The 18,440-nt window shown below is 38.2% G+C and overlaps 2 protein-coding genes and 1 long non-coding RNA gene across 7 annotated transcripts in view; 1 reads left to right on the plus strand and 2 right to left on the minus strand.

Moving 5' to 3' along the window:
* Positions 1-18,440, plus strand: part of LOC149588362 (uncharacterized) — a 200,186-nt gene that overhangs the window by 28,328 nt on the left and 153,418 nt on the right. The window contains exon 1 of one of the 2 annotated variants that reach the window (XR_016380000.1): positions 10,110-10,542. The exons of the other annotated variant lie outside the window; for it this stretch is intronic. This is a non-coding gene — a long non-coding RNA (uncharacterized LOC149588362). Of the gene's footprint in view, positions 1-10,109; positions 10,543-18,440 lie in introns of those variants that run through there. 2 annotated transcript variants of the gene reach the window in all.
* Wdr59 (WD repeat domain 59) lies at positions 3,255-9,580 on the minus strand. Of its 4 annotated transcripts, none has more exons than XM_089863135.1 (18): positions 9,446-9,580; positions 9,322-9,371; positions 9,125-9,254; positions 8,974-9,059; positions 8,594-8,918; positions 7,628-8,533; positions 7,484-7,565; positions 7,343-7,411; positions 7,045-7,283; positions 6,812-6,969; positions 6,555-6,749; positions 6,319-6,439; positions 5,677-5,703; positions 4,688-4,736; positions 4,191-4,314; positions 3,958-4,103; positions 3,728-3,838; positions 3,255-3,634 (listed from the first exon to the last, which is right to left on the minus strand). In XM_089863135.1, the coding sequence occupies exons 1-18, from the start codon at positions 9,506-9,508 to the stop codon at positions 3,492-3,494; spliced, it is 3,024 nt and encodes a 1,007-aa protein (XP_089719261.1). In that variant the 5' UTR covers positions 9,509-9,580; the 3' UTR covers positions 3,255-3,491. The 4 variants fall into 4 exon arrangements, with proteins under 4 accessions (XP_089719261.1, XP_089719260.1, XP_089719263.1 ...); XM_089863134.1 differs by having other exon boundaries at positions 4,673-4,736; XM_089863137.1 differs by lacking the exon at positions 5,677-5,703.
* LOC149588367 (uncharacterized) lies at positions 10,194-11,367 on the minus strand. The gene is made up of 3 exons (XM_089862840.1): positions 10,885-11,367; positions 10,615-10,807; positions 10,194-10,540 (listed from the first exon to the last, which is right to left on the minus strand). Exons 1-3 carry the CDS (start codon positions 11,133-11,135, stop codon positions 10,367-10,369), a joined length of 618 nt encoding a protein of 205 aa, XP_089718966.1. The 5' UTR covers positions 11,136-11,367; the 3' UTR covers positions 10,194-10,366.

Below are 18,440 nucleotides of genomic sequence, written 5' to 3' on the forward strand. Positions count from 1 at the left end.
CTAAATCGCTGCCCCCTTTCTATTTTTTTTTTTTTTCCTTTGGTAAAGAATTTTCAAAGGGATTTATTTAAACTTTAGAAAGTACGGGCGGAGGGATTTATGCAATTCCCGCCTCTACTAGGGAAAGATTAGAAGAGCTTGAAGGTGAAAGGAATATAGTGTATGGGGAGTAGGTAAAATCATGGATATGTATCAATACTAACGTATTGTGGATTCCCATCTCGCACGTCAAGCGCCCGTTCAACAGAGAAAAAAATATGACTTGTAAACCCCCTCCCCAACTTGAGAGGGAGGGGCGCATGGGCCAAATTTCAAACGCAACATTTAGGATCTTCCGGAGAGCGAGATACATTTCCCCACGTGACCTCGATTTAGAGTCGTTTCACATCTGCCGGTGTAACATGGGTGTAAACAAATAGGTTATAAAGAGGGGAAGTAGAAGGATAACGTGGAGTGTTCTCGCTTTGAAAGTTTACTGCTAAGCTTCTGGTGTAAAATATAACGAGAATAATAAAAAAGAAAAGCGAGAACTCTCAAAATGTAAATTGCTAAAGCTGCTAGCTGTAACTCCCCTTCTTTATACCCTCTCTGGTGTAACGCCTGCTTTTTGGGCTTGTTGGGAATCCATATTACGTTAGTATTTATTCATATCCATGGAAAAATGTTTGCCAGAGCTTAAATGAGATGTGAAACGACGAGATTTTCAACACTCTCGCCTAAAATTTCTCCCTCCCGAGAAAAACTACTTAAAATGTGGATTTTTTCGAACTGATAAAGCTAGGCGCAACCCCTTATAAGAAGACTCATTTTTAGAAATACTTAGAATTAAGAATTTTTCGTAAAAATCTCTCTCTTTTTTGGTTTTAAGAAATAAATAAACAGAAATCTTACATTCGCACCCGTTGCTTGTAAATTTTCTACGAAAGAAATTCTGAAACTACTGACATTATTTAAATGCCAATTTGACTTAATTTACTGTTATTATTATTAACGGGGGGATATCATTTGCACGCTTCTTTCGTCCAGGTTGAGGTGAACGGAGAGAGTGGAATCTCTTTCCCGGGACTGAGAGAGGAAGGGAGGGAGAGAGAGAGAGCGCGCGAAAGAGATGCCCAAAACATTCTCGAACAACAAAAGTTCAACCCTTTTCCTTCTCTACTACCCATCTCTGATCTTTTCCACGGGATCAAGGACGCTTTCCAGGCTTTATTCGAGGGGATAGTCATTACCGCCTGGTTAAGGATGCCACCCTTTAACGCTAGACGTAAAAGAGAGTGCAGGGAATTGACCACAGTGGTTAGCTCCTCGTAGCCAAGAGTCAGAAGCCGGAATATATTTTATCAGAAGGGGATAATATTAGAAGGATGTCACGATGCGTCCTCTTAATACTTAGTTATGTAACATGATTATTCCCAGCCTGGCTCACCCTTTTTGTTTGCTCTCCCGCTCATTAAACTTCAGATCGGGTGAATTCTTGAACTGTTTGGTACTAAATAATGAGCAATCAACCCACAAACCTTGATTGTCTTAATGTGGGGGGACAAAAATCCACAAGCCCATACGCCTTCGCAATTAGTTAAGCGTTAATAGGGTAATGATAAGGGAACTATTTATCGCGTATATGATTCGGTTTAGTAACCTTGCTCGAAATATAAAATGATGTTGGGAAGAATCATGTTGCAATTACCCTACCGCTTTGTGGTTCGTACACTTCTCTCGAAGAGAAGTATTATATACTTCTGATTTTAGTCGTTCCTTTTTTAAAGGAACTTAATTATGCCTTTATCAAATATAATATTACATGTATGATTTAGATGACTTGGACTGAGCATAAATAGACTTATGATAAAGTATAAAGTCGCGAGTAATCTCTAGATTGAGAACGAAGGCGAGGTACGTCATGTAGGTGCATTTTCTTTAAGCTTTATCCTCATCGTTTCGAATTTCCGAAGCTCGCTTCCCTCAAAGGCACTGTACATCCGGGGACCGACAGGGTTAGCTTCAAAGTCGAATTAAAAGCTAAAGAAGAAATTCTATATTGGTGTCCAGGCCCCTGACTGACTCACTCCGTTTAGATAAATCTACTTTAGTATTGGAAAGAAATTCCGACAGGGAATTTTCTCGACTTCCCAAGTTCCCATTTGATGAACATCCCTGGTTTCTTTAGGTTTTAAGTTACCCGAGCTGGTCGAGTTATCTTCATTTACATATAACCTACTTACATACCTATCAAGCTTAGAGTCAATAATATCGAAGACTTAAGATTTAAACTGTCATTTTTTAAAAATCTTCCAAGTTTGGAAACAAAGGAATGTCAATTTATAAATTATCACAAGTTCATAAGTTACGTTCTATAAGTTTGTCACTGGTTACAAACTGGAGCTTGTCATGAAGTGATTGAAGTAGGTCATAGATTCGAGGTAAAGCGACGCCTGGTGGCAGTGGTGGGGCGCTGTCAAAGGCTTAGTGCAGACTAAATAGGAAGATGCAAGTCCTGCAAAACCGCGTATAGTAAACTCTCGCTTGTCGTTCTCGAACTAGCTCTCTGCAGTAAGTCTCTAGAATTACGAAGTATAGGTAGTGTCATGGTTACTGAGAGCTTGTCACGAAGTGGCTAGGTCATAGATTCTCGTAAAGCCACGCCTGATGACGCACTGTCAAGAGCTTAGTACAGACTAGATAGAACGATGGAAGTCCTGCAAAACCGCGTCCCCGTGTAGTCAATTCTGGCGTCGTTGTCGAAGTAGCTAGAGCTGTAGGTCTCTAAGCATTACGAAGTATAGCTAATGTCATACTTATAGAAGAACACATCTTATAAACTTATGAAATTATTATTTAGTTTAATCGTGGTTTAATCTTAATCTTTCATAGATTTATCTTATTAACTTTGCCAAACTTTGATGTATAAATTCCCAGGCCCGAAATTTTTCCCTCCTAGTCTTTCATAGCGTTCTTTCTCTAAATTGGGTTGGTGTCCCAAATTGAAAGGAAGATTCCCCGGGTCATTTCCTAGCCCAATGCCCGGGGGTCATCACTCTTGTCAGCGCGCGCTTCTCGGACTTTATGAAGTCCCACTCTCTCACATATTTCAAGGCAATCATCTCGAATGCCTCTCATCAAGAGCCGGAGAGAGAATAGAACATACCCCCCTCCTTGACCTCCCCCCAACCCATCCCCTTGACGTAGGCCTATGCGCACACGTACAAGTTTGAGATTAGACACGAGGGACGTCAAGGTGAAATCAAAACACTTCATTTTATTGAAAAAAATATTTTATTTAAAAAAAAATTGATCAATACTTTTTGTAATTAACGAATGAGATTTTGGCAGAAAATATTGCACTTATTGCAAATAATCAATTGCCGTTATCAAATATATATATATGTATAAGCTCAGTTTGTTTTTGTTGTTATTTTTGTGGAGGAACGATAAAATTAATTTCAATTTAATTATTACTAATTTGTACTTTGAAGGCAATTAGTTCGTTATGGTTAGGCGGGGCCAAAAACGGTGTTGCTCTTTTCGAGACAATTGCAGCCACAACCCGTCACGCATTCGTCGTGTTTCATAAACCATTCCATGATGTGTAAAGCGTGTCCCCCGTGACCGCAAGCCAGACAAAAATTGCTGGCACCTAATAGGAAATAGATAAAAAAAAAAAAAAAAATTGCCAATTGCAGCTGCTGCTGAGCAATAAAGTCATTATTAACGGCAATTATCTCCTAACCTTTGACCGCAATATGACAAACCGCGCATTCAAAGTTATTCTTTTTGCAATCGGAACAATAAGAACTGTTAACTTCATTTTTACCGCAATTTCCGCATTCTATATAAAAATCTGCAATTTCCAAACTCATTTAATTAATTAATTAATATTAAATTAATTAATTAATATTAAATTAATTAATTAATATTAAATTAATATTAAATTAATTAAGTAAATATTTAATCATTTACCAATGCCATCGTGTTTGTCAGAGTTGCCGCAATTAACGTACTTGAGAACTTCAGCTCTTTGTTCATAAAGATTCCAACGATACAGAATCTCCGCGTAAACTTTTTTAAATTGATCATACTGGAAGGTTTTCTTGGGGTCTAACATCCTTATTTAAATTTAATCGAGATTAATGGAGTCAAATTAATTAATTAATTAATTAGTTATTATTATTAACTTTTTTAAATTTAATTACTTTGTATTTAAATCATGTTGATCTTTAACGGCGTCTCGCGCGTCTTGCAAATAATCGGCCACCATTCTAAAGTCTTCGCCAGGATCTGACCAACTATTGGAGCGATTACGCTTAGAGATACTCCCTAAGTATTGATAAATATTAATTATTCTAGTTTAATTAGGATTAAATTAAATTAAACGTATTATTCTAGCTTAATTAGGATTAAATTAGATTAAACGTATTATTTTAGTTTAATTAGGATTAAATTATATTAAACGTATTATTTTAGTTTAATTAGGATTAAATTAAATTAAACGTATTAGTTTAGTTTAATTAGGATTAAATTTAATTTAATTAAACGTATTATTTTAGTTTAATTAGGATTAAATTAAATTAAACGTATTATTTTAGTTTAATTAGGATTAAATTTAATTAAACGTATTATTCTAGCTTAATTAGGATTAAATTAGATTAAATTAAACGTAATTAAAAGTACGAACCCGCGGTCCAATTACCATATTGAGTGTCAGCTGGAACAACAGTGTGATAAGGTGATCCCCCAGGCTGCAATTAAAATTAATTATAAGAGATTAATATTAACATTAAACATTAATAATCTTAATTAATTAACTACAACATAACCATGCTTAATATTCTTTAATTATCAATAAAATTAATCAGTCTTAATTAAATATAAAAAAACTAAACGATAATTAAATAATTATCATTGAAATTAATTAATATATAATTTACCAGTTAAGTTTAATTAATGCGACCCATTGTTATTAAAGCGAGATTAATTTAATTAAACTAATTTTACTGATAATTAAAGTAAGGGGTGTTGCAAAAAAAAAATAAATAAATAAATAAACACACGCAACCGAAAATAGTACATTTGTGCGAGTACTGGAATTAATTACTTAAATTAATTAATTAATTAATTTAAACGAGTACTCGCCCATCCTAAATATTAATTAATTAATTAATTTAAACGAGTACTCGCCCATCCTAAATATTAATTAATTAATTAATTAATTTAAACGAGTACTCGCCCATCCTAAATATTAATTAAAAAATTAATTAAACGAGTACTCGCCCATCCTAAATATTAATTAATTAATTAATTAATTAAACGTAAGTAAATTATATTATGATTAAATTAAAACGCTTGAAAACAAAATTATGGCTGAAGATTAATTGAATATCAACCAAACAAACATCAAATGTTTTGTGCCGGATTAATATTATTTATTTTTATTAGTTAATTAAATTTAAATTAATCGGAATTGAAAATAATTAAATAATAAATTAATTAAGACATGCGTTATCAAAAAATCTTTAAAATGAATATTAATTAATTGGCTAATTTATGCTGCACAAAAATAGGAGCGGGTAAATAAATAAATAAATAAATAAATAAGATGAATTTGAAATATACTTTGACATTGCGTTTAAATAAACGTAAAGACTGAAGGCTCGAGTGGAAACTCAAATTCCAACATACCTTCAGCCACCATTTCCCGACAAGTTTCTAAAATAAAATATAACACAAACGCAAATAATCACCATTGAACCAAACAGCCACCTAATTAAATTAATTTAATTTACCACCTACAATTAATTATATTAATGCTGCCACCGCGGAAATATCCTAATTAATATTATATCAGAAGGATGACACTCTGTATCCTCTTAATATTCTTTAGTTACGTAACATGATTCTTCCCGGGGTCATGGCACCATTTTTGTTTGCTCTTCCGCTCATCAAACTTAATTCAAATGGGCATCGCACCGTGTTAGGGTGAATTAACTATAACTGTTTGGTATTTACTAAATCCTCAGCAGCAATCAACCCACAGACCTTGATTGTCTTGACGTGGGACAAAAATTAATCCACAAGTGCACGCATGCGCCTTGGAAATCAAATAGTTAAGCAGCGCTAATTGAGTAATGATGAGAGGGAACTATTTATCGAGTATGTGATTCGGTTTAGTAACCTTGAACACTCCAAATGTAAAATGATGTTGGGGGGAAGAATCATGTTACAATTTACCCCCCCCCCGCCGCGTTGTGGTGGTACACTTCTCTCAAAAAGAAGTATCGCGTACTTTATGGTGTAAATAGGTCAAAATAGGTCTTTACTTACGCTACTATTAGCGCCTTCCGTTAATTTACGGTTGCGATGTTGACCCTCAACTTTGGTGCCAAAAGTGCATAACAACATCGCCACTGTTTGAATGTCCAAATGACGTAAATAATGTTCTATCCTGTAAAATAGTAAAGACTGTCTTAAGGTCGACGCCCCCTGCCTAATCCCGTACCTAATTGCGTTAATTGCGTCCGACGTTTATGAATCCCACCATTAATTAATTTTATACTTACATGGATTCCAAAGTGGGTTTCCCTAAGGGTGTCAAGGCAAAGGGAACGCCATCGTCAGGGTCGGGACTGGGATTCAAACAAGATCCGCTCATTAAGGACGCGATATTCCAAACCTGGACCAAATCCTTCCTGCCAACTTCCGCCGCGAAAAAACCATTCTTAATACACATTGTCGCCACGTCCTTATCGTTAAAACTGCCGTACAAGAGGATACTATAAGAATTAGTGGCTCTAATGGCGAAGTTAATTTTACGAACACGTAGTTTTGAGCCAATTTTTTACTGATAGGGATAACGGATTCGATAGTGTAAATGTAAACAGCCCCCGAATACGCTGGTTTAGCTGGCTTGGGCGGAGCCAATTTTTTGTAACCGTTAAATGGTTGAGAATGAGATCGCGACCGCATCTTTTTAGACTAAAAATAGACCCGGAGAAAACATTTAGGACCAAAGATTCATTATGTTTTCTTTCTTCGTTCGGTATAGTGTACCCTCTCTTGAAAGTAAAAGGACGAAATGGAGACTGATGGGTCACCAGTGGGGCTGTGAGCGACTGGGGGGTACATGATCAGATCAAACTGGGAAGGGGTGGCCGGTGTCCTCAAGCCGGATATTGGAAGTAAATGGGCCGATAGGTAAGCCCCCAATGCTGATAGAGAACGAGGAGTGACTTCCGTTGGCGCGTTTATTCTTTGTAGATGAGGGGGACGAACGAAACACACCAGTATATCTAGAACAAAGATACTTGGTTGGTCCTTGAAGAAACAATAGGTCAAATATTAATTGTACCAGAGCCACAAAATCTGGCTCCCGATGTCCTGGGAAATGGTACACTAGCATCTTGGAAGCTTCCGTAAACTGAAACAAATCAAATTTGATTCCCAAATGTAGTTGATTGCGTGGTCATTCATTTGCCATAAAATTTATTACCAGGGGGTGGAATATATGGCGGGGGTACAGGGTCAGACCTCTTGGAACCATTGTCCGGACTGGCTAATTCACTCTCTTCAAACTAGGAATGAATTAAAAATGAAACTCCCATTCTATAGAAGAACTAAGTTTGGTTGTCCTCACGTTGTAACTTTCCATTAGGGAGACGATCTTTCTGACACAGTTCTCGACGCACGTTCTATTTTTCTTGACGTGGTAGGCGGACAAGCTCCTCATGACCTTCATGATCTTGTCCTTCATCAGTTGCTGGATCGTAGTCCTTTCACCAAATTGGTATTTGGGGGATTGGTTGAAAGGGTAAGCGGTGGGGAAAGACATGACAATCTGGACGCATTGTTTCCCTCCAAAGATGGTCACTGTACACGTCCTCTTGGCCGCGTCCATCTCGTCCACCTCTATGTTGGGGATATTTAAGTTGAACATGGAGAACTCTTGTTGAAGACTCTGCGGGGGCGCTGGGGAGGGAGAGGGGGATGATGGGGTGGGCGTGGCTTCTCGACCTTCTTCGGGGCTTCCCACCAACGAGGTCACTCTGGGAGGTGAGGCAGCGTACTGTATGAGGGCTGCTGGGCTCTTTTCGGGTGTACTTTGTCTGGCTGAATCAGTCGTTGTTACTTCTTGACTATCAACAAAACTCGAACTCTCCTCCTCCCCTCCTGTTTCGTCATTGTCCTCTTCTTCGCTACTCGCGTGTTCTTGATGACCGCAGAGTTTTTGTAAGTGGTCATCGATTGTCCAGATTCTCAAACTCTGATCTTTGGACCAAGTGACCAGATGACAGTCTTTGCTATCCCCTTTGGCTTTGGTCCATCCAAACTCTAAGATGTCATCGGTATGTCCCAGGAAAGTGTGAACGGGACTGTCCAAATTGGTTACGTTCCAAAGAATCAGGCTATTTTCACCTCGACGCAATTGAGGAACAAAGGCGGTGACCAGGCCATCACCGAAAGGCGTGTAACGCGCTTTCCATACTGGCGAGTTGCAAGTTAAGATTGTAGTGGGTTTTCTGGGATTTTCAATGTCCCAAAACTGAAAGGGGTAATATTAGTAGACGACAAGGAATTTTGGTCAAGTGTCGTTTTCAAGTACTTTAACAGTTCCATCCTGGCCCGCAGTGGCCAACTGACCCTCACTAATGGGGCTCCAATCCATTCCGTGTATTTTGGACAAATGAGCGGTGATATACGTCACAGGGGCCACGCTCTTCCTGGGGTCCCATAACCTGACATCCCCCTCGTGTGAAGTGGCGAGAATATTGGCAGAAATTTTGTTCCACTTGACTTGCACTGCTCCGGCCACCGCAGACAAAGAGAGGACAGGCCGCCTGTATTCCCGGATGTCCCATAAATGGATGAAAGTGTCGATAGATGCTGTCGCTAACACGTTGTCATCAAATATTGACCAATCTAAATCACTAAAAACCCAGACATGAAATTAATTAAGAAACCAATCAGGCTTGTCGGAAGTACCTTATAGCTCTTGTATGTTGTTTAAATACCGCGGTTTGTGTTATTTCGCCGTTACGAAAAACGTAGACCTCCGCCCGTTGGTTGTACTATTAATTAAGACCTTGATTAACCACGTAATTAATATTTTTAACGAAATTAAAGTCCAACTTACGGCTAATGCAAAAAGATGCGCTTCGTGAGCATTCCATTCTGCCGCTCCCACTTCCCATTTGCTTTGCCGAGGTAATTTTCTCACCGTATTATATGGTTTTTCTAAATTAACCACGGCGATATACTTTCTCCTAAAATTAATATTTTTAAAGTTAATTAAAATTAAAAGACAGACACCGTCACAGTTTCGTAAGATACCCTGCCAACACTGCTTGGTCTCCCGCGCAGTTAATAGCCATCGTGTTGGCCTGCATGGTTGAAATATAATTAATATGGACTTATTCGGACTTACGTTAATCGTCATTAAATTTAATATCGTTACTTGAATATCTTTAAACTCGGCAATGACATGTTCGCTGCTCCAGCTCGCCTGACCGCCCGCCATTTTGTGTTTACATCGATCCAAGGATTCCCAGCTCGAGAGCGACTCTGAGTCTCTGATTGGTCGACAATTTTAAAAGGAAAGCGGAAGCACCTGTAGTAAACTTCCGCCATATGGTAAAGATCATAGATATAAGCATAAATATATGTAGAGATTCAAGATGAAAAGTCTAATTTTCAGCGTGTGAATAACTAGTGGCGCCTCTAAACGCGGCGAGGTAAACTAACATATTAATAACCTCATGTTAACATTCGAGCTCCGTCATTTTCTGGTAATAATTAATGGAAGGAAAAGTGTTTGTTGAATGCATACGCATATAAGCGAGATTTTAATCATTTGCGTAATGCAACGTTACAATATTCGGTTATTGTTCAAATTTAGTAGCTCCTTCGCTCGTCGATAGGGGCGCCATATACCACTCATCCTATTACAAACGTGAAGCCTTCACGGTGAAGGGAGATTGAAATTTCAGTCACAAAAAATCGCGAGGCCTGCCACGAAATAGTTTGTCTAGGTTCTTAGTGTAAGTTCTAATGTTTATGGTAAAGATACTTGAGAAGCCCCGGCGCGTTACACTCGAAGACAAAGTAGGCCCGAAGGGTTTAGCTATTGATTTTTTGATAATGAAGATAAATTTTAATGAAAATTTAGGCTTCGTATATACGGTTTAAATAATTAAAAGTTTTATTATAAAGAAGCATTATTTTTATTTACAAATATAATTTGTACAAACAATCGATTTAAAAATAATCGATAATATAATATAAGAAGTCCATTAAATCGAAGTATAGAGAGTCTTTAAATAATAATGTTTAACTATGATTTGGGCGACTTCTGGTCAAATATAGGAGTAAAATTAGGTTAGGCTTGCGTGGCGAATAAGTTACCGCCGAATGTTATTAACATATCAACATCCATTGCGCAAAGTTTGAACGTGTCCGTACAGAATTTCTGTCCTCGTTTCAAACCCATGACGAAGGCTTGATTGAAAACGTACACCGCGGGAAACCCGGTTCGGCCCTCATTATGAGATTGCTGTAAGTTACAAAACTATATTAATTACTTTGATACAAGGGAACGGGGGACAAGTATTTTGGGAGGTCAATTACTCTAGAGAAGAGTTCAGGGTCGCTTTCTTGGGTGACATTAGTGAAGACGTTGGTGTCGTTCAACATCAGCTTCGCTGGCAACTCTTCATTGGTGGTAGAGTTTCTTGGAGGGATAGGGTTGGATGGTCTTCCGGTTTTCTCAAGGACAAGCGTGTTCTCGACGACGCTGAAGTCATCGGGGTTGTATTTATAGCTGAGAATAGATCAATACAAAATTTTTTGAGCGATGACCTTTTCCTAAGTGCTTGCGGGAGGGGATTTAAAACTGACCCGAAATAAGAGGCGACCGCGTCCCCGTAAGTTCCATAACGCGTCACGTTAGACCCAACGGTGCAAACCAATTTGAGCATACACTTTTGCTGGTCGTTCCTCAAGATGTATTGCAGGAATGACTCAAATGCGAAGGTGATAGGAGGAATACGCCCTTTTAGTTCATCATTGGTATCAATCCCGTCACCGAGACATACATTCAAGGCGGCTAACCCTAAGACGCAACAAGTAATCGCGCTGATTGCGTACATCTTAATTGGGGAAGAACTAATACGTTGAATGATTAATTAATCTCGAGCTATAATTACAAACTGTTAATTGAAAACCACCGGCGATTATATATATATAGGTTAAACCCATTTATTTTTTAGCCGCCTTGCTATTTTTAAAATGTAGGACGAAGAAGCGATATTTAGTTTACTAGGGAGAAGGTTTAAGATGCCTAAGTATTCGCGCGCCATAGTCCCAGTCCCCCTTTCAAAATACAAGGGGGGACGTAAAAGGAGGCCAGGCTATTTCGCCTCTCCTCAGTCGGAAAATACGTAATTTTCAAGAACCAATGAGATGCTGTTTGTAATTTAGAGGCGGGGATTAACTCCGGACCTACGTTTGGACTGGAGGTGAAGCTAGAAATATGGCGAATTTATACCTTCTTCCTAGTAAACTAGATATCGCTTCTTGGTAGGACTTAATTTTATTTTTTGTTAGCCCTAAAGGGATACTATCTGAACCCCCTTGTTTTTTCTGTTGGACGTGTCTCTTCCGCTAAAGGGAAGAACACCTTTAAAGGCCATGTATCCCTTTAAAATTCAAAACTCTGCGTTGTATGGCTTGTAAGTTGTTTGAAAATGGGGTCGGTTGAGATGAAAGAACAAGACTCGATGTATAAAAAACCGTTATGGGAGAGTGTGTGTACCCCCAGTCAGCCAGGGGGATGATTTTTTTTTCATCCGGGTGTTGGGGGAAGGGGGGAGTGACTCCGACACTGGATCAATAAATTTCCTCCGTCGGGCTTCTTTCCATAATTACGAGCGCCGGCGCCCAGCCATGGGATTAACAAGGAATCCCCCTCCATCCCTTCTCCTTAAGAAAAAAAAATACCCCCCACTTTTTTGTCAAATAAAAAAAAATCGGTCGACCCCCTCGATCCTGACAAATCGATACTTGACTGGAGACAGTGGGGGTAGGAGGTGGGTAAAACCCCTGAGACGTACATCTACGTAACGTAAGAGCGTGGCGTTTTATTTTTTTGAAGACCAGGCGCCGATAACTTGGCTAATTTGGACTGAGAACCAGGAAATCTTCCATTTTAGTTTTTGGGATATTATCTTCCATTTTAGTTTTTGGGATATTTTGTCCGATGTTTACTGTATTTTTTAACCATTTCAAAGATGAGGTTTATAGTTCGACGACTGCTACTTGCCTGGCTGGCTAGTTTTGGTGTGACCCTTCTAAGCTCAACGTCTTGTATTTAGTTGACGTTACTAGTTTTAGAGGGTCTACAACAACTGGGTGAAAGATATTTGGGTAACGACAACTGGCTGTGCGTCAATTTGGAGGGGTAGCAATGAAACCAACAGAGCGCCAATTGGGGGAACCTGACCTAGCTGAACCAAACCTTACCTGATCTAACAGAACCCAAACTTAACCTGACCTGACCTCAAATCCAAATTTTGCGGTTTTAAGAAGTATATATTTTTACAAAATAACATTTTTTTATTCACCCATTTAACGCTCTGTCGGTTTCATCGCCACCCAATTTCAAAATCCTCCCAATTGTCGGACGCCCAGTCATTGTCATGCTCCCGTCTTGGGTGTCGTGACTTGGCTAATTGAAATGAAAATTAAACAAAATGGATGGTGGCGACTATTTTTCACGTATTAACATCAAATTATGAGCTGTTGCAGAATCCCCTATTTTAATTTTCATTTAGTTTTGATCTTGAATTACAAGTTTTCATCTTTCTTCGAGAAAAAAAAATATGTAAAATTTACACTAAAATCATATAGGCTTAAATTCCATCTCACTCACTTCGCCCCCCCCCCACTAATTCAGTCTGTGAGGGGGTTTGGGGGGGGGGGTTCGTCTATCCGGATGTAAGTTGTTTTCTGGGGTTCAGCGTCTCTTCATCCCGTCGACTAAGCACGGAGCGCTTAAAACGCGGAAACACTAAAGGAGAAGAGAGATGGGAAGCTCAAGAGCAGTCATCCCAGGGACTCGCGCGCGTGAGGGGGTGAAAATAAAAAGGAAAAAAAAATAGAATCTAGGGATGCTATAGATGCTAAAAAACTGAAAGAGTCTGTGGGGTAGAATAGACCGAGGGGTGACTCGCTATGGCGTCCATGCGAACCATTGAATAAAATGAATATAATGATTATAAATAGGATTTGATCCGACATTGGTTAGCACCTCGGAGGACTCTCTCCGGTAGTAAGGATGAAAAAAGGGCTAATGGAAATAGGGGGGGAGAAATGGGGAGGGGGGAGAGAGATGTTCTTGTTCCATCCTCGACGGGAGTGCAATTAAACTCCAAATGGGGAAATAGAAGGCCCGACTCCAATTGAGTTTCCAACAGTAAGGGATCGGATATTAGGCTTAAAATATTCCCAACTCTCTCCCCAACTCCCGCCCCCTGTACCATGGAGGAATGAGCCCTTCCCAAACCAAGATACGGGTAGAGGAATTTTCAATATAAATACTGATGTTTATAATTAATATTTTTAGGCTATTCGTAGTTGCATTTGTTATATCGGATCTCGTAATTCAAAGTCTTTATTGAGATTATAAGTACAGATTTATGTTGACGTATTTGAAACAGGGCGGCTCACGAAAGAGTACAGTACCCGAATACATAGATTCTTCTATTTTGAATCATTAAAAGGCCATAAACTTCATATAAATATCTGGTTGAAGGTAAAGGGGAGGGCTTAAAAATTTGATTAAACCGCCCGCTTCTAATTCCTCGTGTTTCATTGGCTATTTAAGTTTATACAACACCGTAGACCCTAAGTTTAATTGTTCAGAATACGCAAAGAAAACTTGTTTACATTCGGATTCGGCACTCGTAAGTTGCTGGAGTCGCTGCGCAGGTCAGGTCAGGCTAGCTACGTCAATATCACGTGGTTTCTAAGTTCAAATAGTTTAGGCATGACGTCATGGGTGACCGTTTCTACATCTCCTCCCCTTTAATTCAAGCAGAAAATTGCAGTCTGTTAAAATTACAAGTAGAAGAGCCTATGTCTTAATTCTTCATTCTTCATTCAATAGATATTCAAAGTAATTTAACTGTCATCATTGACTATCGTGGTCCCCAATCCAATACATACATGTGTACGTATCATTTTGACTCCTGTTAAAAATCCTCTTTGTGTCTCCATGTCTGGGTATGGATACAGATGTTGCGGGTGAGAGGGGGGTACAAGGGAAAGGGACCATCGTAATCCCTTACCCCTACTCCTTCTTCCGTAGTAGTTCACTTTCCATCTCGATTTGAGAGAGAGAGAGAGTGAGAGTGAGGGAGAGAGAGAGAGAGAGAGAACAGGAAAAGTACTCCGCGGGTGGATTCCATCTCAACAAGGAACAGAAAGAGAATTATTCTCTTAACATTCATGGAAGAAACTGCATCCACCCCGCGAGATACCCTGGAATTAGAGCCAATCCTAGCTTGCAACCAACTTATACCAGAGTCCCATATCCAAAGTTCACGAGCTATTTTATTTTCTGGGTGCGTAAATGAGGCGCCATAGTTTCAAATGCCGATGTAAATTGATGTTGAGACGCGTGGTGGTTATTATACGAGTGGCCGAACGCCTTTTTCAATCGCTCAACCCTCCAATTCTCTTTTTCTACTAAATTAAGCTCTTCTTGATAAAATATAAAAAAGAAACCGAGGCCCTGGCAAAGATAAAAAAAATCCTCCCATTTCCCCATTCCCTTTTTTGTTAAACATTTCTATCTATTTCTCTCTTTGCAAATTTTACTCCTCACGCTCTTTCTTTTCAAAGAATTATTTTTTATCCATTTTATATACAGGGTGTTTTTAAAAAGTCCATCACAAACTAAGGGGGACGCAGCATTTTCGATTTTCGAGTCAAAAAATGTAATTTCTATGGCATTTTTCCGTCCGGGATACCGTTTTACAAGTTACTCTACGATTAAAGAGGGTTTTATGGATGACCCCATGCAATAGTTAAATTAGAAATTATGGTCATTTAGTTTCTAAATTAAATTTATGGGGGTCATCCACAAAATATTCCTTCAATCTTAACTTGAAAATGGAGGCTCCAGACGGCAGAATATTGTAGAAGATACATTTTGAACTCGATATTCGTGGTACCCAAAAAACACGCTTCTTAACTTGTGATGAAGTTTGTAAAAAAATACGTTGTTCATGAAGTTTAATATTTTAATAATAAATATAACTATAAGAACAATATTAAACGGCGCGTGTGTAGAGGGGAAAACATTTCTACAGGGGCTATGGGAAAATACATAGAGAGTTGTGCCCCTAAATGCTGGCTTTTCCCTTAAGCTAAAACTAGTCTTGAAAGTAATTCCGGAATTATAGTTTTTCACTATCAAAGGCGGTACCATACCGGTATCTACCTTTAAATTAGTGTCAAGAAACGTTGAGTTTATAAACAACTTAATCTTAACTTGAAAACGGTAACCCGGACGGCAGAATGTCATAGAAGTTAAATTTTCGATTCGAAATCGTGCACCCAAAGAAAACGCCCCCTTAATTTGTGATGGACTTTGATAAAACACCCTGTATAGTAAGTTTACGCGGGAATGAAAATCTTAAAAGGCTACACTCATGTATCGTATTTAATTGAGGATAGAATTTGTTCATCCATTAGTGTTTGAGGAGGAGGGAAAAGTAGGCTTATGGGTTATTTTAAACAAGTACGTAGGAAGAATAGGTCATTAATACCAGAAGTATATAATACTTCTCTTCGCACAAAAGTGTACCACAGAGCGGCTGGGTAACTGTAACACGTTTTTTCTCAATCCAACATCATTTTACATTTGGAGTGTTCAAGGTTACTAAACCGAATCACATACGCCATGTAAATAGTTCCCTCATCATTACTCTATTAGCGCTTAACTATTTAATTTCCAAGGCGCATGCGCTAGCTGATTAATTTTTGTCCCACGTCAAGACAATCAAGGTTTGTGGGTTGATTGCTTATGATTTAGTAAATACCAAACAGTTATATAATTCACCCTAGCACGGTGATGCGATGCCCATCTGAAGTTTGATGAGCGGGAATGCAAACAAAAATTGTTTCATAACTAAAGTATTAAGAGAATACAGAGTGTCGTCATCCTTCTTCTATTATCCCCTTCTGTTAATAGATACTTAAAATTCAAATAGCGCGAACTAGGCAGATTGACCAAAATGATTTATTTTATAAATTAAACATGGTAGTCAAATTAATTAAAACTGTAAAGAAACAGGTATAATTTTAAAATATTAATGTCTATCTATTCCCCTTTTAAAGTTTTAAAAGTATAGGCCAACAGTACACTTTTTTTTTTAAACTGAAAGTTTAATATTAAAGTTAAAAGTTAGTTTTTAATGAGTGGCGACGTAAATTCGGAATGATGGCTCCCTTTCCAACTATTATTATTTCTCTCCACTCCTGGAAAAGTTTTCGGTGCCCCTTCCGCCCCCCAAACCCACACCCCCGTCTCCTGGACCATAGCTTCCACCGTCTGTCCTTTCGTAATTAACGATCTCAAAGTACAGAAATTCTCCATTAAGTCCCGCGCGCTATGCAGTACTCCGTTTTTAAAACTATGAAATAATTGGAAAATATGGACTACTTAATTTTTCAATAGGATTTTAGAAGTTATAGAGCTAGCCGGTACCACCATTCCCTTCGGACATTGCTACTAACTCTTCTCTGTACTGTCATGGATGCATACATTTCTTCCACTTGGAATTTTTAACAGGAGGTCATTTTCTGCACATTTCTGCTTGAATTAAAGGAAAGAAGGTGTAAAAAAGGTCACCCCTTTTTGTTTGTCCTAAGGGACACTGATACTGAACAAAGACAATGATTTCTAATTAAATTAATTAAGGGGTCATCCCTAAAACACAAAAAGTGTCCCTTGTGGTAATCAAAATGGAATCATAAAAGCTACATTTTAGACTCAAAATCGTGCATGCACCCAAAGAACACCCCAATAATTAATTTATGCATACAGGCTTATCAAAAACACCCTGTATATGCATGTGAATAGCCAATGAGATTAGGAAAGGGGCGGCGTAACCATGTTTTAAGCATTTCCTCCTTATCTTCGATCAGATATTAGTATAAAGAGTATTAGGGCTTCTTAAAGATTCCAAGTGGAAGAAATCTATGTATTTCTGTTACTGTATATAATCTTATACTTTTAATTCGAGCCGTATTCGTTCGTATTTACTAACCCTCTCGATGGGCCGATAAACTTGCACTCCCCCTTCTAAGCTCTCCAAAGAGTTTCAGAAGCCAGAGGGGCTATCCAACAATTAAGCCCTTTTTTAAAGCACTTCCAACTTTTAATCAAAATTTATTTTGAAAATATTATTTTAGATTTAAGTCCGTAACTGAAACGCAGCTAACTTCAGTCAGCATCTTCAATTTAAAAGTATAGCTTGAACGAAACGAATTATTTATTGTATAAAAGATTAATAAGGAGGGCATTCTCATTCTAGTCCAGGTAGAAAACTAATTATTTATTTAATCATAATAATTATTAGGGTATATACAGGATGTTTCTGATAAGTCTGCATGCATAAATTAATTATTGGGATGTACCTTGGGTGCATACACGATTTTGTGTCGAAAATGTAACTTCTATGATTCCATTTTGATTGCCCTAAGGGACACTGTTTTCGAGTTCTAGAATATTACTAAGGAGCGCGTTCGCATTCTAAGACTTGTCCAGATAGTAAACTAATTTTTTATTTAATTACTTAATTAATTATAATTAGGGTGTATATGCAAAAGTTTGGGTTATAATTATAACGCAATTAATATGTGCACTGCTGGAGTTAAAATTATAACGCTATAGAAAAATTATATAGTTTTATCAACTATAGAAAAATCTTGACATATTTTACGATAATAGCTACGTATGTATTTTTGGGGGGCTCTTTCCTCCCATAAACTACAATCCCTCTTCCTCTCCGGGGGATGTACCCCTCCCCCCATCCCTCTAGCTCCTTCAGTTTTACGTATTTATTTCGTTCTCTCACGATTGACTTTCCAAAAGAGGATGCGCGTACTGCAAGTCCTATATAGTGTATGTACTTTTGGAAAAACTGCTAAATATTAGCGCGTTGGGATAACGGGGGAGGGGGGGATGATGTCTCCCAGGGAAGAGGAATGCAAAAATAGTTCATATTGAAGAAAATAGACTAAACTGAAGGTATCAGGAGCAATTATTCTCTTTTTGAGGGAGCCCAGAGGTCCTATAATTCCTATAAATTCCTATATTTTTTATCCTGTCCGATATTATCCTATAATTTCATGAAGGGTCCTATAATATCCTATAATTTCATGAA

Source organism: Phalangium opilio, unplaced genomic scaffold (assembly GCF_054372755.1).
Source record: "Phalangium opilio isolate 3A_F unplaced genomic scaffold, DU_Popi_V2 ptg000662l_1, whole genome shotgun sequence".
Taxonomy (NCBI): domain Eukaryota; kingdom Metazoa; phylum Arthropoda; class Arachnida; order Opiliones; family Phalangiidae; genus Phalangium; species Phalangium opilio.

Coding starts and splice junctions, on each gene's coding strand:
- Wdr59 (XM_089863134.1), bottom strand. CDS start 9,508: ATGGCGGGCGGTCAGGCGAGCTGGAGCAGCGAACATGTCATTGCCGAG. Junction 8,919..8,973: donor CAACATACAAGAGCTATAAG/GTACTTCCGACA, acceptor CTGGGTTTTTAG/TGATTTAGATTGGTCAATAT. Junction 5,704..6,318: donor CGGAAGGCGCTAATAGTAGC/GTAAGTAAAGAC, acceptor ATTTTATTTTAG/AAACTTGTCGGGAAATGGTG.
- LOC149588367 (XM_089862840.1), bottom strand. CDS start 11,135: ATGTACGCAATCAGCGCGATTACTTGTTGCGTCTTAGGGTTAGCCGCC. Junction 10,808..10,884: donor GCGGTCGCCTCTTATTTCGG/GTCAGTTTTAAA, acceptor ATCTATTCTCAG/CTATAAATACAACCCCGATG. Junction 10,541..10,614: donor ACCCTGAACTCTTCTCTAGA/GTAATTGACCTC, acceptor TGTAACTTACAG/CAATCTCATAATGAGGGCCG.